At 35.7% G+C, this 19,897-nt stretch overlaps 1 protein-coding gene and 1 long non-coding RNA gene across 9 annotated transcripts in view; both read left to right on the top strand.

Annotated features, from left to right (window-relative positions):
• The window catches only part of LOC114294683 (pre-mRNA-processing protein 40A), a 31,645-nt gene extending 17,462 nt beyond the window's left edge, over positions 1 to 14,183 (top strand). For all 8 annotated transcript variants that reach the window (XM_028238826.2, XM_028238825.2, XM_082899959.1 and 5 more), the window contains 12 exons: positions 2,878 to 2,958; positions 3,057 to 3,149; positions 8,064 to 8,117; positions 8,230 to 8,346; positions 8,471 to 8,569; positions 9,590 to 9,637; positions 9,725 to 9,817; positions 10,464 to 10,571; positions 10,689 to 10,753; positions 11,514 to 11,616; positions 13,333 to 13,623; positions 13,763 to 14,183. In XM_028238826.2, the coding sequence (XP_028094627.2) occupies positions 2,878 to 2,958; positions 3,057 to 3,149; positions 8,064 to 8,117; positions 8,230 to 8,346; positions 8,471 to 8,569; positions 9,590 to 9,637; positions 9,725 to 9,817; positions 10,464 to 10,571; positions 10,689 to 10,753; positions 11,514 to 11,616; positions 13,333 to 13,623; positions 13,763 to 13,906 (1,296 nt within the window). In that variant the 3' untranslated portion in view covers positions 13,907 to 14,183. The remainder of the gene's footprint in view (positions 1 to 2,877; positions 2,959 to 3,056; positions 3,150 to 8,063; positions 8,118 to 8,229; positions 8,347 to 8,470; positions 8,570 to 9,589; positions 9,638 to 9,724; positions 9,818 to 10,463; positions 10,572 to 10,688; positions 10,754 to 11,513; positions 11,617 to 13,332; positions 13,624 to 13,762) is intronic.
• A 4,480-nt stretch (positions 14,184 to 18,663) lies between these two features.
• On the top strand, positions 18,664 to 19,520 carry LOC145804799 (uncharacterized). The gene is made up of 2 exons (XR_014347256.1): positions 18,664 to 18,794; positions 19,244 to 19,520. It is a non-coding gene; the product is annotated as an uncharacterized LOC145804799 (long non-coding RNA).
• Positions 19,521 to 19,897: the final 377 nt, after the last annotated feature.

The raw sequence follows: 19,897 nt of genomic DNA, 5'->3' as shown, positions 1-19,897 counted from the left end.
CCAACTGCTCATTGAAATATTCTGTTCCATTATCAGAATGTAAAATACCAATTTTGGTTTGAAATTGGTTTTCAATCATATTGTAAAAATTTGTGAATAAATTTTTCACGTCAGATTTTTTATTCATCAAATAAATCCAACATAAGCGGGTATGGTCATCAATAAATGTAACAAACCATCTTTTACCAGAAAGAGTAGTGATTTTAGAAGGCTGGTAAGGTTTTGGCAAATAAGTAGAGCAATGAAATTTTGCAAAAATGCAGCTTTCACAATGAAAAGAAGAACAATCAATCCCTTTAAATAATTCTGGAAATAAATGTTTCAGATAAAGAAAACTAGGATGTCCTAGCCTATAGTGCCATAGCATTATTTTTTCTCGAATAGAGATTGAACTAGTACTATGAAAGCTCTGAGCTTTTTTATTACTAACAGGTACTTCATCAAAGTAGTAAAGACCTTCAAGCATCCTAGCACGCCCAATCATCATCCCCGAGTTCTGGTCCTGAAATTCACAATGGGATTCAAAAAATGTAACACGACAATTAGAATCCTTAGATAGTTTACTGACAGACAAAAGGTTACAGGCTAAGTTGGGGACGTGAAGAACAGCATTGAGATTAATTTTCTCAGTTAGTTTAATAAATCCTTTTCCTGCAATAGGTGAAAAACTACCATCGGCTATTCTGATTTTGTCATGACCAGAACAAGGGAAATAGGTACTAAATAAATGGGAAAAACTAGTCATGTGATCGGAGGCACCGGAATCTATGATCCACGGAGAGAAGTTTAGGCAAGAGAAGGCTTTAGGATTTCTACCTGTTTGTGCCAACAAAACACTAGGAGTACCGGCTGAGGAGTTGGATTTTATCAGCTTTAAGAGTTAATCAATCTGCTCTTTGTTGAAGGGACCTGAATCGGCTTCATTAGCGATAGGAAAGCCACGATTCTTCTCTCCTTGTTTGCTGCTTTTCCAGTTGACAGGTTTGCCATGGATCTTCCAACACGTTTCGCGTGTATGGCGAGGCTTGTTGCAAAAATCACACCAGACCCGTGGCTTATCATCAAACCTGCGCTGGTAATTTGCAGCCTTGTTGGCCGCAGCATCGCTAATTAAAGCAGAAATTTCAATTGATTCACCAGTATCTTTTTTCTTAAGCATGACGCTCCTTCGGCTCTCTTCTGTTAAAATCCACCTACTCTCCACCTACTCTCCACCTACTTCACCCACTTAAACCTACTCCACTAAACCTAACCCACTACACCACTACTACCTCACCTACTCCACTAAACCTAACCCACTACACCACTACCACCTCCACTTCACCTACTCCTTACCTACTACACACTCACCCTCTTCTATATATAGGAATCATGAATCATTGTAATTGATATCAATACAACAATCAATAATACAATCATTTCTCTTTATACATTAAATTTCTACATGGTATCAGAGCAAGGTTAAGAAGCTAGTAATTCTTCCCTTCTGACTTCGGCAAATACTTCGCCAATGGATGGGAGAGGAGGTCTGCCAATAATTCTTCCTCGCACTTCATCGAACTCGATGTTGAGGCCGGCAAGAAACTTGTAAATACGGCTGTCTTCCACAGTTTTCTTGTGGTAGTTGCAGTCGTCAACCGATTTCCATTCGTATGTGTTGAAGATGTCAAGATCCTGCCACAACCTTTTCAATGAATTGAAATATTTGGTGACGGAATCATCTCCTTGACGAATCTCTCCCAACTTCAAAGTTAATTCGAAAACTTGAGATTGATTTCCTAGGTCAGAATACATCTGACTAACATTATCCCACAATTCTTGTGCAGTAGGATAGCACATGTAATTAGAGCTTATATCCTCCTCCATAGAATTGACCAACCATGTCATAACCATGGAGTTTTCAGCGTCCCAATTGTCGAATAGTGGATCATTAACAGCAGGAGCCTTCTTGTCACCAGTGATGTAACCGATCTTTCCTTGCCCACGGATATACATCCGGACAGATTGTGACCAGCGGAGAAAATTATCACCATTTAGGCGGATGGTGGTGATTTGGACAGAGTGAGAGTTGGACGTTTTCACCGGAATGGCAGCGGCAGGGGTTGAAGTGGTTTCAGACGTGACTTCCGACATGGCTAGGACGGTTTTAGGGCTGCTGTGTTTTTTGTGGCTCTGATACCAACTTAGAAAATATGAGGAAGAAAAACTCCGAAAAAATATGAGGAAGAAGGAATATATTTCTGTTATATTCAAAACTTCTTATCTTACAAGACCAAATGACACTCCTTATATAGGAGATATTACAAACATCATTATAACCCATTATATGCCACTTACATATTATATATTACCACTATCTACCACTATCATATTATATACATGCCACTATCTACCACCAACACCACTATCATATTCTATACATGCCACTATCTACCACCAACACCACTATCATATTCTATACATGCCACTATCTACCACCAACACCACTATCATATTCTATACATGCTACTATCTACCACCAACAGCACTATCATATTATATACATTAACACAAATTTCCAGCATAATGTATTAATTTTACACATCTTTACAAACTTACAATTTGGAGTTGTTGTATGGTGATGGTAATGAAGTTTTGCAATTGCGTTATTAGTCGTGGAACTATCTGAAATTAAAACTTTGGATACATTAAATTTTAGTTATAAGGAAAAGCTATGGCCAAACTAGTTTTTTTTTCCCCCCTTCTATATGGGAGGCTTTGGTTTGACCATTATTATGCTCTAGATTTCACAATGTACTAGTTTATTAAATTTGTTCTGGAAGTTGAAGGCAGACTGCATGCGTGTCCGTACTGCTATTCTATTGTGATTTTTATCAGGAAAGGGCAAAGGCATTGGAGGAGCATAAGCGGAATAGAATGGAATACTTAAACTTCTTGAAGTCATGTGACTTTATTACGGTACTCTTTTAGCGGCCTTTTGATTTTCTATGCGAGTCGTCTAACTGGGTTCTTTTTCAGATCTACATTTTACCAAATATGTTATGTCTTCTTTTCAGGCAAGTAGCCAGTGGAGAAAAGTTCAAGACCGTTTGGAGGATGATGAAAGATGCTCACGTCTTGAAAAAATTGATCGTTTGGAAATTTTCCAGGTAATATTCCTCATGTGAGTATCATCACTTTTGAATAGTCAGTCTAGCTTTTTTTTTTTTTTTGGTTCGAGAGAAAATTAACTTAGAGAATGATTAGACAATCACCCCCTTTTATATTGATAATAGGTAGCTTACAATGGAAGTCTTGGAGGCACAAATAAGGAAATAACAGAATAAGAAGATAACAGCTAATAGAATAAGAAAGGCTTAAGGTACTAATTAAGGAATCAAAATATAATATAAATAAGGAAACAAATAATAGAATGATCCTAACATATATTCTAACTCTCTCCCTCAAGTTGCTGCAAAGATATCTCTCATGCCCAGTTTGTCAAGAATATCATGAAATAGTTTACTGCTAACTCCCTTGGTGAGGGTATTTGCAAGTTGTTCACTAGACTTCACAAATGGAGTACATATTGTGCCACCAGTGAGCTTCTCTTTGATGAAGTGGCAATCAATTTCAACATGCTTTGTCCTGTCATGTTGAACAGGATTGTGAGCTATGTTGATGGCAGGCTTATTATTACAATATAGCCGCATGGAGTATTTCTGGTCAATGATCTACAAGAGCTCACACACACCTTGTGCCATAGCTTTAAATTCAGCTTTTGCATTAGACCTAGCAATCACAAGTAACCAAATTGCCTTCAACAAAAGTACAATATCCCGAAGTGGACCTCCTATCAGTTACTGATCTTGCCCAATCAGCATCCATATAAGCTTTCACACTAAGATGATCGTGTTTGGAAAAATAAATACCTTTTCCAAGAGAAAATTTCAAGTATTTCAAAATTCTCATAACTGCCGCCAAGTGTATTTCATGAAGAGCATGCATAAACTGGCTAACCACACTAACAGTAATAGCAATATTATGACAAGAATGGAATAAGTGAATAAACTTATTCACTAGTCTCTGATAACTCTCTCTATCAACGGCTGCTCCCCCACTATCATTACAAAGTTTCTGATTAGATCCCAGTGATGTGTCACAGGCTTTACTTCCAAGCATCTCTGTTTCCTTCAATAGGTCAAGGACATATTTTCTCTGACAGATGAAAATCCCATCTTTGGACCTAGCACTTCAATCCCCAAAAAGTACTTTAGGTTCTCCAAGTTTTTTATTTCAACTGATTAGCCAAATATTTGTTCAACAAAGGGATTTTCTTAACATCATCTCCGGTAAACACTATGTCATCCACATATATAATGAGAGCTGTAGTCTTACCATGAGAGAAATGTTTAACAAGTAGAGTATAATCATCCTGACTCTCTTTGAAGTTATATTTTAGTATCGCCTGAGTGAATCTCTCAAACCAAGTCCTAGGGGATTGAGGCCATATAATGACTTCTGAAGTCGACACACCTTTCCCTTAGTTTGAAGAGTTTCAAAGTCGGGAGGAATGTTGATGTACACCTTCTCTTCTAGGTTATCATGCATGAAAGCATTCTTCACATCAAACTGATGAAATAGCCAGTCCAGATTAGTTGCCACAGAGAGAAGTGCTTTGACTAAACTTATCTTTACAACAGGAGCAAATGTCTCTTGGTAGTCCACCCCATAGGTCTGATTGAAACCCTTTGCCACAAGTCGAGCCTTATACCCTCAATTGAACCATTTGCCTTGTGCTTTACAGTATACACCCATTTGCATCCCACAGTTCGTTTGCCCCTAGGTAACTTAGTCAAATCCCAAGCGCCATTCTTATGAAGTGCTTTCATTTCCTCCACTATGGCCAGTTTCCACTCAAGAGTAGTAAGAGCATTTTGAAAATGATTAGGTACTAACAAAGGAAATTTTTGACACAAAAGCTTTATATGAAGAGAACAAATGAGAATAGGACACAAAGCTAGAAATAAGACGATGAGTACTAGATCTCACACCCTTTCTCTTGGCAATGGAAATATCAAGATCTGTAGGCTCAGACTCAGAGATAGTAATATCAGGAATTTCAGGATTATCTGGACCTTTATCAAGAGAAGGAGACGGCAGTGATTGATCAGAAATGGTTTCTTGTATCCAAGTAACTTTCTGCCTTTCTTTATCCCTAATATAGACTTGCCCTTCTCTGTTCTTGACAACATCGGATTCTGTATTGCTAGTAATAGGAGAGTAACTTAAGAACACACACTTGAGAGAACGAGGATCCAACTTACCTTGAGAAGGAGAATGATTGTGAACAAAACACACGCAACCAAAGGTTTTTGGGGGAATGGAAAACAGAGACTCAGAACCTAAGAGAACTTGAAGAGGGGTCATTTTTTGTAAGACTCGTGTAGGAAGACGGTTAATGAGATATGCAACAGTGAGAACAACCTCGGCCCAATAGGCCCAAGGTACACCCATATAGAAACACATACATCGAGCCATATCAAGGAGATGACAATTCTTATGCTCAGCAATCCCATTCTGTTAAGGGGTGTCAGTGCAAGATGTTTGATGGATAATGCCATGAGTGGAAAAATATTTTGTCAACCCAAAATCAATGTAGTCACCCCCCCATTATCAGAATGCAATACTTCGATAACTGCCCCAAATTGGATACTAACCATCTTGTGGAAGTTTTGAAACACAGAAAAAAACTTCACTTTTTTCTTTCATGAGGTACACCCAAGTAACATGAGAGGAGTCATCTATAAAAGTAACAAATCATCGATGACCTTTCATTGACATCACACGAGAGGGACTCCAAACATCTGAATGAATTAAAGAAAAAAGAGTTGAACTTTTATTATTACTTGGCGCAAAAGAGGCTCGATGTTGCTTGCCAAGTTGGCAGGATTCACAATGAAACTCAGAGACTTTATTTTAACAAAAACAGAAGGAAGTAAATGTCTTAAGTAGGATGTCCCAGACGTCGATGCCCTAACTATAAATCTTTCATGGTGGATGGAGTCTGGATGGAATGAGGAGCCTGCTAGTCAGTCTGATCTAGGATATAGAGACCATTTTCTATTTTACCACTGCTAATCGTCTTCTTTGTGATAAGATCCTGAAAAAGACAAGAATCAGGAAAAAAAAAAATTACACTACAATTTAAATCTCTAGTAAGACGGCTCAATGACAATGACAATAGGTTAACAGAAAAATTAAGAACATGTAAAACAGAAGACAAAAGTAGAAAAGGGATGGCACGGATTAAGTCTTTTCCGAAGATAAAAGAAATGGTACCATCAGCAATCTTAACTCTATCCTAACCAAAGGTTGGTGTATAGTCTGAAAAGAGATCAGAAGACTCAGACATATGATCTTAGGCACCAAAATCAATAATCCATGACAAGGCCTTATGGGATAAGAAAGCACTAGAAGATGAGGCTAAGTTACTTGAACGGGCAAATGAAGAAGAAGCAGAAGATGGACCTGGAGGAATAAGAGACCAACAATCAAGCAGATTGTGCAGAGCATCTTCAAACTCAGAAGATGACATACTAGAGATCAGATCGGAAGTCTGTATAACGGGAGCTGAATCATGTGTCTTTACAGCACTAGATTGATGAACACGAGAGTGAGACCTATGTCCTCTCGAATGACTAGAACGCCCGCCGCTATGACAAGAGTGATCTCCTCGACCCCCTGATGGAGTCCTATGAAGCTTCCAACAAGTCTCAAGGGTATGCCTCGGCCGGTGACAGTAATCACAAAATAAATTATCCTTCCCGGAAGAATGAGAAGAAGGAAGTGACAAATAAGCCTCATCCAGAGAAAGTGCAGAAAATAATGCTGAGCGGTCTGTAGAAGTCGGTGGTAACATTTTTGGACATAAACAAAGGCCTCTTGAAGAGATGGAAGAATATCAATGCCAAGGACACGACTCCGGACCGGGTCAAACTCCACATTGAGGCCTTTTAGGAACTTGAAGACACTCTCCTGGGCAAGAAACTTTCGGTAACCAACTAAGTCAACCATGTAGATAGGCTTGTCATCCAGAAGATGATCTAGGCATTTCCAACCATTAGTCAGAAAGGTGTAATACTAAACTGTCTGCTCCCTCTGTACTGAGCGCTCAATCGACCATCGCAACTCAAATGACTGAGAAAAATTTTCCTTTCAGGAATATGTAGTAGCTACTGTCTCCCAAACATTCTGGGTAGTCTCCATGGATAAATAACCTTCACCAATCTTAGGGACCATGGAATGAATGAGTCACCCTATGATTAAAGAGTTGGTAATCTCCTATTGATCATAGCCAGGATCAGAAATATCTTGTGCTTGAACTCTCCCATCAACATATTCCATCTTCACCCTACTCTCCAGAAAAGTACTCTAAGACCATTCAAGGTAATTTTGACCATTAAACAGAGAGGTGGTCATTTTGAAGTTAGGGTTCAGGTTCTCAAAAATAGTAGTCATAACTAGACTGGGACTCTCCCTTTAGATGGGTGTGGAGTAGTGGATTCACTAGATGGGTCAACCATATTTATAATCTTAACCAAAAAACATAGCATTAATCACAATAATGGAAAGAGGGAATGGAACGGGCAAGCAATCTCAAATATAAACCACTATGGGAGTGTAACACTTAGATTAATGGGGCCATTTACCATCTGAAAGAATAAATAAAATGGAAAAAAAGAAAAGAAAAGAAAAAGAAAGGTGAAACTTCAATCAAAATAGCCGGTCTTGGGTGTATTGATGGTGGTTGGTGGCTATGTGGGTGATGGGTTTAGGGTTTTGGCTCTGATAGCATGTTTGTTTGAGAGAAAACTAACTTAGAGAATGATTAGACAATCACCCCCTTTTATTGGTAATAGGTAGCTTACAATGGAAGTCTTGGAGGCACAAAAAAGGAAATAACAGCTAATAGAATAAGAAAGTCCTAAGGTACTAATTAAGGAATCAAAATATAATCTAAATAAGGAAACAGATAATAGAATGATTCTAACATATATTCTAACAATTTTGACTTGTCACAGGAACATCTACGCGATCTAGAGAGAGAGGAAGAGGAGCAGATGAAATTACGGATGGTACCTAGTGATAGTCTTGTGGTTGTAAAATTTTGCCTTTTGTTTTGATTTAGTCTTATCTTCTCTTCTTTTTTCTTTTTTGTTCCTTTTCCAAATAAAATAAAATAAACAGGAAGAATTGAGAAAAGCAGAGCGTAAAAATCGTGATGAGTTCCGCAAGTTGATGGAAGGGCATGTTGCTGCAGGCATACTTACAGCTGAAACTCACTGGCGGGACTACTGTACGAAGGTTGGTGTTTCAGTTTGGTTATGTTATTGGGACCATGTTTTTGACTCTACTAAATTATATGGATGACTCATGAGATACGTTGTGTATTTTTTGTATCTTGTATTAACCTTATTTTGGCCTTTAGGTCAAAGATTTACCTGCATATCTGGCTGTCTCATCAAATGCTTCGGGTTCAACAGCAAAAGATCTGTTTGAAGATGTTGCTGAGGAGCTTCAGAAACAGGTAACCATGCTTGCCTTGTTAAACTCAACACACTATGAAGGTAGAAGAGAGGCAGGAGGTTTTTTGTATTAACAGGGGTATGATATATTAGATGCAAACGACTTGAATCTTGGTCATAGGTCGTAAACCTTAATGAAATCAAAGTTTATAGCCCTACTAAATATGTTTTTGCTGTGGCATAAACATTGTCACATCATTGTAAGGGAACAGTGGCACACTTCATTACCGTGAACTATGCTTCTGCTGGATGATTTAAGCACACCTGTTCCACATTACCGTGTCTTGCTTTTCATTTTTGACTCTTCCAAAATTGAAAAGTTAAGATTTTTTTAGGACTGTTCTGTAGTATTGCTCTTTGCAACAAAATGAAAATAGTTCATTTTGCAAATGCGACAACCACAGTCAAGTCTTGCTCAGGGAAACTTTGGAAGAGTGACACCAAAAGTTTATATGACTTGTACTTTGTTTTTCTATTTTTAAATTTTTTTTTTATAAAATAAACCTTTGCACTTTTCCAAACATAACGCTCAATGTGGGAAGCAGGGAATATTTAGTAGTATTGCTGCAGTGGCCTATGCTGTGTCCTGAATAAGAATTTTATTCTTCCTTTTGATAGAACTACTAGTGAATCATTCTGTAGTTGAAGAGGAGAAATTTCTTTGACATGAAGGAAATGGGGATCCAAATATAATACCATGAACAATACTGCTGCAGGATGACTTTATTTAATGGTATTGCTGCATTGACCAATGCTGTTGCTCCTGCATCATATTCTTTCTTTCTTTTAATATAATAAAAAATAACAATCAATTGAATTGTAATTGAAGAGGACAAGTTTCCTTGACATGGAAGAAATGGATAAGATATTTGATCAGATTTTCCAGACACGTCAGAAGCTATTAATTGTTACTTTAATGCCCTTCCCGATACAAATATTTCATTCATGCATTGTTGTGTTTCCTTGAATTGTCAATATGGGTGTCACGCAAATTTATGGCTGTACCTATGTTTGCATTGCAGTATCTCGATGACAAGGCTCGAATAAAAGATGCAATGAAGTTCAGAAAGGTATAATCTTTACAATTTTTGTTTCTTTGTTTTGACACATTATTGGTTTACTTGGTATCATGCATGTTATGTTTCGGTATGATTCAGATTGCTCTGTCATCAACCTGGACACTTGAAGACTTTAAGTCTGCAATTAATGAACACATCAGCTCTCCACAACTAGCAGATATCAACTTAAAGGTTTGTAGAATATCTGGTCAGAAAAAAAGCTTCTATTTATCCTTCAGCATCTCTTATTGGGCTCTGTTTGCTTGTACTGTTTGTACAATAGATCGATCTATGAGTCATAAATGCTGCACATGCTCAATAAACACATTGTTAGGGGGAACTGTTTATAAATGCTGTGGTGTCACAATCTTTAACATTGCCTTTGAATGTGCTTTTGGTTTAAAAGCATAAATTATTGAAATTTGATATTTTATTGGAAGGATTGAGTTGCTTGAGTAAAAGGTTTACAACCTCCATTCTGCCCCATATTCCACAGAAGTTGAATTATATTCTCTTATTATCAAGTGGCTTTCGCAATCGGTGGTGCTACATGCTCTAATTAGTGTACTAACTAGTATACCAACACTAGTTATGGCATTATTATTGACCCCACTCATTATATAAATTACAAATACCAAAAACATCTTAAATTATACCACATCATCAATTGGTACACTAGTTAGGACACTAATTGGTGCATATAGTATTATTCTTTCCCAATACATTTCTAATGTCTCTGTTTTGAACAGAATTCATTGTACTTAATTTCACTTTTCACATTGTCAAATATATATATATTTTTTGGAGGACCATTATTGTTGTTTTTGTATCTTTGCAGCTTGTATTTGATGAGTTGCTAGAAAGAGTAAAGGAGAAGGAGGAGAAAGAAGCTAAAAGGCGGAAACGTCTTGCAGATGACTTTTATGATCTCTTGTGTAATTCAAAGGTGTAGTAAATAACCTATAGCATTGATGCTTTGATTGTGATGATTGGGCAATGCAAGACTTCTGTTTTATCTTTTTTTTTTCCTTTCAAATTTTCATTTGATTGCTACTTCATTCAGGACGTAACTGCATCTTCAAAATGGGAGGACTGCAAACAACTCGTTGAAGATAGACAAGAGAGCTGGTATTACTTGTCAAATATTGAAATGTGAATTTAAGTCATTAGAAGAAAATCTAGAACTTGTTCACATCTCTTCCTATATATATATATATATATTATTTCTCTTCTTTCAGGAAATTAAAATTGTTGTATAGCCTTAATGGTTTTGTGTTACTTTGCATTTCCACAAGAATTCAAACCAGCATTAGTGACATGTACAGACACCTGTTCGCCTGAATTTAGTGTTCATGTGTTTGGCACCTATTTAGATCTATGGAATCCTGCACCCTGTACTTGCTTTTGAAACATTCGGAAGAATGTACATTTGGTGCCATTATTTCCATTTATTAGGAATTTGCTGCAGCAATACTATTCCTCTCCTTATACTTTGATCATTCCTGATGCTTTAATGGACCCATGTCCTTTTTTGTTGGTTATGTACAGATGGATGGGGAAAATGATTGACAGTAATGTGTTCTTATTTATCTACCAAAAAAACCTGACCATAAACAATCATGCTTGGTAGCAACTACATGTTATGACTTGCTAAGATGCCACGTTCTGTGACTGATGCCCTGTATCCATGTTAAAATGTAACAATTGTGTATATATCAAGAAATTGCACCCAAAAATTAGTCTAATATTGTAGATCAAAGTATTTGCAAGCCTACCCTTTTATTATTATTATTATTATTATTTTGAACTCCCACAAACTTCTATGAAATAATTTTCTCTCTGCTCTGTTTTTCGTCATGAGCTAGAATTATCACATGCCCTTGTGCAGGTTCAATGTGGAAGAGAGCTTCTTCAGGGAGATCTTTGAGAAATACATAACAGAACTGAAAGAGAAGGCAAAGGAGAAGGAACGAAAGCGAAGGGATGATAAGGTATCCAAAGATTTCTATCTCATTGTAGTTAAGATTTTTCTTCTCATAAATTATGAGCCTTAGCATTTTTTTTTTCCATTTTCGGCATAGCATTTTGGCACTGTAGATACTAACATTTACTTAAAACTATTTTTGCATGTTTGCGTGAGGTGCAGTTGTGTATAATTCAGTTTTCCATACAGAATCTGATATTATTCAAGTATTTTGCCATTATGACTACAATTCTGTGTTAGAATATGGCAATATGCTCAGTAAAAGTCGTGTTTTGTACCTATTCCTGTTCTACTTCAGTTCGCTTTGTCAGACACAATATTCTAATGTAGAGGTGGGGTGAGACTTTAACGTTGTGGTGCAAGTGTCTGTTCCTTATACGGATTAAATTTTTTGCTTAAGCTGAGAATTTTAGTCATGCATGATTGATGCTGGAGCAATCTTCCTTGAGGAGAAAAAAGTAGTGCTTATTGTTCATACTGCAGTACTGTTTACAGAATTGCAGCAATTTCTGCTCACATGCACTGTAGCAATACTGTAGCCCAACATTTGATTATCATTGCATCCTCAGCAGCAATACTATTGATCTCCATTTGACAAAGCCTTGTCCCTACTGCTTGGGTCGGCTTCATGAATCCTGTTTCACCATAGTTTGAGCTCATTTTGTTAATTACATTTCTAAGAAGTCTCTAAAATTTCTTGACGGTGCACTATACAATGTTAATTGGTTTTTTTTGTTTATAAAAAATGTTCAACAGTAGATTTGAATGGGGTAATACCATTCCAAGCCTTTTGTTTGAGTCGTTTTCTTGGTATTGATTCTAATGGTTGCACCTACTTTGCTTGCAATTGTTTTCATGTTCTAATATTCCTCGAGAAGTGAAATCTTGAATCTATAGCATGTAAAATGGTCAATACTTAAATCAATAATTTTCTCTTGATTGAAGATTTTAGAAAGGTTTATCACCAAATGCTTGTGTCATGCTTAAGAAAAATTGCAAAATGGTTAACCACTTAGTCGTTTGTTTTTAGGTGTGATGTTTGGCTTGGTAAAACCTTTTTGGTTTAGTGGGGACCTGAGAACCATGAACATGAACATGGACATGTTGACATGATAATTTTTAAAAACTACAGGACATGGCATGCTGGAAACGCAAAATATATTATTTTATATATTTATTATATACCGTATGCATGAATGTTTTATTCAAAGATCAACAATAATAAAAAACACAACATAGCACTAATTCCTAAAATGTGACCAAAGTTTTGTACAAACTTGTAATGTGTTTCATTTATGTGTCTAAGCGATGGACATGTGTATCTCCCCAATGTTCAGAGCGTGGCTAGGAGGTCTATAAAAATTTCAAAAATAATAGGACATGTTTGGATGTGGCTACATGTTGGGAAGTGTCTGACAAGTGTCAATGTCTGACATAGACCTTCTTAGAAGTGTCTACTTGTTAGGTGGTGTTGCCCTTGCAAAATTAGTTTTCCATTGTTCAATTTCTTGTGGTGTTTTACGCTTTCCTCTTCCTCGCATTTTTTTTCTTCATAAAACTGTTTCATGCTTTGGAATTTAGTTAAGAACAAATACTTGGTGTCATTTATATGTTGTAGCTGGTTAACATGGGTATAATTATGTTTCTGATCTACAATACACTCATTACAAATTAGAAGCTAAAGGATTTAAAGATATGATTATCTAATTTCTTAAACCTTCAGGCCAAAAGAGATAGAGATGCGAAGGATAGAGAGAAGAAGAAGGAGAAACAAATTCGGGAGAAAGGAAGAGGATTTGAAAGCAAAAATGGGAAGGATGGTACACACAGTGATAATGCTGAAAAAATTGAGTCTTATGGTTTGGAAGAGAACAGAAGATCTGGAAAAGATAAGGATAAGAAACATCGGAAACGTCACCGACATTCTGTGGATGATTTGAGTGTGGATGAAAATGAGAAAGACCGGAGTAAGGACTCCCACAGGCATAGCAGTGACTGGAAAAAATCAAAGCAGGTATCTTAATTTCTCCTTGTTTATCATGTACCTTTTTTTTAAAAAAATTGAAAATTGAAAATTGAAAATTGAAAAGCAGTTTATGCTGTAATTTGGACACTGCCAAAGATGTGATAATTTTTTCATTTCTGTTTGGTAGATGGAGCAGCGTAGCACTTCTGAACTAGATAGTGAAAGCAGGCACAAGAGACACAAGAAAGATCACCGGGATGGTTCTCACAGAAATGCTGATTATGAGGAGGTTAAAAACAGGCAATTTGGTGAGGATGGGGAAGTTTGGTAGTTACTTTCATAATGATAGATTCCTTATTCTTGCTCATATCTTGTAAATATCTTCCATAATGACTAGATAGGTATTTATTTAGTGTACCTGATCATATTAACAACAAATATATTATTTTCAATATTGTGTTTCTTGTCCGTTTAAATTTCCAACTTATATATGCCATTTTTGTATTGGAAAAGTAGCAAAAATGGCACACTTACTAGGTGGCCGGATTTTTCAGATGTATTTGCTCTTTGGTTTATGTGAATCAACTCAAAGTCACGGTTTTGATCAATGACTCGAGAACTAATTACAATCACTATGCATGGGCGGAGCTATGCACGAAATAGTGGGTTAAATTGAACCTACCGAATTTTGATATATATATATATATATATATATTTTTACAATATATATATAGTCACTCCTTAATCTTGTTCAATTATTGAGTAATAGAAAGGATTGGAGGACAAATGAGCCAAGTCTTTTAGGTGAGTGTACAGGTTGAGTTTATTATCTCTGTTAGATATTGAGCTTAGAAATTACTCATGAAGGCTTACTCTCCTCTTTAAGGTTTTATCTCTTATATGAGTTATTTGAGTTCTTATATGGTTATAATTGCTCAACTTGTCTGACATTATCATTTTATTTTATTAATTTTTATTTTATTAATTTTTTTGGGTACATGCTAGAACATCATATAAAAAAAATAGTGCCTCTACTTGATGTGAGCACCATTTAAAAATGCCCTAGCACTGGGTTTTTGGGTGATCTAGCTTATTTACTTGTATATTTGATTGATATATATTATCAAATTTCCAAATCAACTCATTCTAAGAATCATCATTGTCAATCTTTGAATTTCGCTCAATGATTTCGTGTTCTATTATTTTTCGTTATTGTCTATCTAGAATTCGAAAGTATGGCAATTCTTGAAAAGAAACTTCATTTTAGGTCGAGCTTGGAATGGTTGCCACTAGTAGTTGGATTTTCAGCAGCCTAGAATTCAACCCTATTTAACTAGTGTGAATGTACCACATAATATGGTATAAATGGATTATGTTGGTTGTAAATGGTGTGTTGTGTACAATGCAAAGAAAAAGTCTTACCTTGGCCAAAAGAGAATATTTAGATAAGAGAGAGGCACATCTTGCAATCTCTCAGTTTTCTCAACCTTTGTAATCTCACAATTGTAAAATCCACTACATTGGAAATAATATTTATAAAAAAAAAAAAATTAAAAAAAATTGTAAATTTGTGTCTATTAAAGGCAGCTTAACCAAATCCACAGAAGTTACTGTGACAGTAAGCCCCTAAGATTGTGTGCCAACCAGCAAACCTTCTCAACTTCAATCACTAAAATGGAAAAATTATTCAATGCCCATCTTGCAATGCTCCAAACCTAAAGGCAATGAATAATTGCTCAGATGGAAAAATTATTCAATGTCCCATATGGCAATGCTCCAAATCAATTCAAGTCATCGAGTGTACATGGTATTTTTAGAAGATGGTTAAAAGTCGATTTTTTTAGCTTTTTTGACTTTTTTTATATGAGAGATGATATGACAAAAAATGAGTTAAAAATTGACTTTTGATTTTTTTTTTTTTTTTAGGTTTCCAAAGATAAAAAATTGTGCAGAATTAATTGAAAGTTGGGTAGGAAGCTAGCTGTTATCTCTCTCTGTCCACATTTATGGAGGCCTATTAAATTATTCAATAGTCTTGTTAGTATTGTACTTCGCTCTATGAATACAAATTTAGGATATACGTGCAATCATTCACTAATTTCACATATCAGTAAAATAAGATATTAAGACTCTCAGATAATATAAGATATCTTCAAATAAAATCTAAATGACTTACGTACCATTTAAACTTACCAACTTTTATTAAGCAATTTGAAAATAAAAAAAATAAAATATTTCATAATTTTTTATTTATCAAAAGTGTCACATAATATATAACATGATATGCTATATTCTATCTAATAAGTTTTCGCCTATGTAGTATCACTATTTGGCCTTAAAGTTGGCAACAAATGCTCTGACCAGAGAAGCTTTCTTACATCTTTCATAATTTGTCAAACACCTCTCCCATCCACGCATATGCTTTATGTACACACTCGTACATCTTTTTTTTGGGAAATTTTAATTCCGTGTAGATTTTTAAGAAAGAATTATAAATAAGTGATAAAATTTATATATATTAATAATTAAAATTAATTTTTTTTTATATCTGTATTAATTTTCTCATAATACAATTGACAAATAATATTTCCATTTTTTCCTTCAAACCCACCAAATCCGACCACCCACCACTTAAAATACCAACAAGCAAAATGAAAGGTCAACACTGTATACTTTTCATTGCATCAAACAAGGTTTCGTGCACACACCTTAAAAAAAAAAAAAAAAAAAAAAGACACACAAAAAAAAATCAATGCACACATGATTTTGGTTTGGTTAAAAGAAAATTATTTGTTTGCATTATTTGTACTTTAAAATAATGTTATTATAATTATATTTTCTTATCGTATTTTGTTAATTAATTATGTGATTTGATATAATTGCAATAGTTATTTTTAATAATTTAGTGGTGACAAATAATAAAAACAAAAATATAGTATGAAAGCGTGATTATTAGAGCATTATTATTTCTATTTATATATCTGTTGACATTATATTTTATTTTCCTGTCGATTGTGATCAATTAATTGTGACCAAATCTAATCTTATTGTTGTTTGTCAATTAGATAGTTATAAGCCAGAAAAATAATCCACTATAGATAGCTGTAAACTGAAAGAAGTTTGAGAAGCTTGTCGACAGATTTGCGATCCGTCGATCAGCTACAATTTATTTCCTATTACTTTTATGGTTGTTTATGCTTTACATACATACATACATATATATATATATATATATATATAAAATTCACGATGGCTTTGTCAGCATAGGAATATATAGCCTTCGTTTGGCATGTCAGGCTTTTTGGCTATTTTAGCCACAAAAAGACAAAATAGACTTTTTAACTCAATAAGATAAAACATTACATCTAACCTATAAGAATTTTATTTTTTCTCTCACAAAAGTCAAAAAAGTCAAAAAGTTTATCCCAAACAAGATTTTTTAGCCCCAGGCTAAAATAGCCAAAAAAATTAAAAAACCAACCCACATCCCAAACGAACCCATAATTGGTGATTTAGTTGGTTCAACACGAAAGGTGCCCATTAAGTTGATCATCATGTCATCGTGTGGTCTATCCACATAAAAGAATTGATTGTCTGTTGGTTAACCACAATTAATCTTACTGTTATTATCTTATGGCATGATGGGTGTGCCAATTAGGTAGCACGATGATTATGACAATCCTTACCACTAATTAGTGCTAATCAATGATTAAGTATGTTAACTAACTAATTGATTGAAATTCTAAATTAATTGATTGAGTGTGTTAGTTTAAATGAATATCTATCTGTTTGACTGTTAAATTATCTGTTCATGTTTTATGTTTTAAACTGCAAATTGAAGGCCTTATCGGCGGCCGAATCTGAAATTGATTAATGTTTCATGCTAATTGGAATTTATGTGATTTTATGATATATTTGATTGAAATGTGATTTGGCATGATTAAATTACAATAGTTGGGCTTATTTACAAGAATGCCACTTAGTGGACTTTGCTAGACAAAATGTTTAGTCTTGCTTTACATGAGTTGGCCTCACTTTTCATCATCCTACTTGAGAGACTAAACGTGAGAGAGAGCTAGAGAGTTGGAGAAGAGCTTGAGTTATTCATATTTACTTGAAGTCTTGAAGAATTTGGAAGAGAATTGCATAATTGAGCCTCTACACTTGTAATCCAAGACCTAAGGTAAAGAATTTACCTTCTTGTTTGTGTATGTAAGTTGATTCTTGCATGGTCCATGTCAATTTTGAAGTCTAGAGCCAAATATGGCTTAAATTGTTGAATTGAGTTAGAATTCATGCATGCATGGTCCTATTGTTGAGTTTTGAAGTTGTTTTCATGGAATTTGTTACATGCATGTTCATATCTTGAGTATAGTTCATGAATTCATCATGTTCTTGAGAAAATTGACTTTTTTGAACAAGTATTTAAAGCTTTAAAGTTGTTTAAATTCTTGCATGTTGCTTACACTTCATGTTCATGAAGTTTTGTTTGAAAATGGTGTTTAATTGACTCATCCTTGGGCTTTGATTTTACAAATTAATCTTCAAAACATGTTATATTATGGGTTTAAAGTGTTTTTTTTTCCAGAAAATGGGCCTAAAAGGTTGAGTTTTGATGCATTAGAGTTGAGTTGTGAGCTTGAGGTTCAAATCTGGAATTTCCAGAATTTGGACTCACGCTCGAGCGGAGAACTCCACGTTCGAGCGTACAATCTGTGTTCATGCACTCCGCTCGAGCAGGTATAGTGACGCTCGAGCGGGAGATGCGTGTATCCAGTACTTTGCATGTGTTTACAGTCCGCTCAAGCGGGGACTTGTGTCTCACGCTCGAGCGGGTGTCGAGCGCCTATCGAGCGTGAATTTCGTGCATTCAATACTTTTACTGTAGTTTACAGTCCGCTCGAGTGGAGTAATACACGCTCGAGCGAAGTAATACACGCTCGAGCGGGAAAACCCACGCTCGAGCGGGACCCCTGTTTTTTGAAAATTCTGAAAAGTGTTTTAAAGTGCATCATTACATCCTCATTCCATCCTAGGCATTCTTAGGCCTAGTTTAAGGCATCTTAATGAGGATATTGATGTAGAACCACATCGAGGCAAATTAGGGATTAAGTTATTATTTTCCAACTGTGTAGCTTAGTGTGTGTTCATTCTGTAACTGTAGGGTTGGCATCCGAGGACGCTTTAGCTAGAGGGTTCATTCTAGGCTACAGAACTCTGTAAGAACAATGTTGTAAAGATATGTTCAATTGAGATTATTTTCTGAACAAATGATTGTACTGCTTTATGAAATAACACTGTCTACTGAATGAATGTTTGTCCTATTTGTGAACTGTATTCGTGATATCCATAGCAATTTACTGTTACTGAACTGTTACTGCTACTGTTACAGAGATCTCTGTCGGTTCTCATGTTTGGAACCATTACTGATGGCCATCATTAACTGCTCGGTCTGTTATGACCTACTGTACCATTTTGCTATTGGATGTACCACATATGACTATTATAGTTTCTGAATGACTGTTATAGCATGAATTATGAGCCACAAACGGAATGACTGATATATTGATAAGTGATTGTTTTCAATACTGAAAGGACATTCATTCTTAACATCTTTACGCATATGTTATTCACTGGGCTTTAGCTTACTGTTTATATATATATGTAGGTGTTCAGGCACCGAACTGGAGTTAGGAACGTCGGATTAGCTCTTGTTTTGTCAAGCCAACCAATGTGCCTCATTGCGAGGTTCCAAGTGCTGCCAAGCTAAGGTTGCTTCGGGGCGTTTTAGATTCCCCCTCTTTTGTCTTTGTTTTGTATCGACTGTATAGACTGAATGATATCCGTACTGTACTGTTATGGTAGGGACTTGGTCCCTAACCCGAAGGATTGTATATAATGTTTGTATATACTGTTTTGTCCTGAATGTGAATATGTTTTGAAAAGCCTTTTTGCATACAGACTGTCATAGCTCATTGGACATCTTTTAATTACTGTTTTGGCTTCCGCCAGCCCCTGTACTCTGTATTACTGTCTTACTGTTAAGCAGGCCTTCGGCAATCTCGGATTACTGGCCGATTACGGTGCTAAACCCATAGGGGCGGGTTTGGGTCGTGACAGAGTGGTATCAGAGCGATACTAAACCACGAGTTATACCGCACACACGTGTCCGAATGAGCTATAGGATGTCCTTGAAAAGTGAGTAGGGCATTGCATGAGCATTGACAAGTGTGTGGCCATGACATGAATATACGTGCTAATGTGTTAATATGTTAAGTATGCAACTGCCTATGTTTATAATTGCCCTAATTGTCTATAGTGA

Source organism: Camellia sinensis, chromosome 12 (genome assembly GCF_055761805.1).
Source record: "Camellia sinensis isolate YWXY chromosome 12, ASM5576180v1, whole genome shotgun sequence".
In the NCBI taxonomy this organism is placed as follows: Eukaryota; Viridiplantae; Streptophyta; class Magnoliopsida; order Ericales; family Theaceae; genus Camellia; species Camellia sinensis.
Note: the sequence above shows the minus strand (reverse complement) of the source record. Positions and strands in the feature narration are given on the sequence as shown.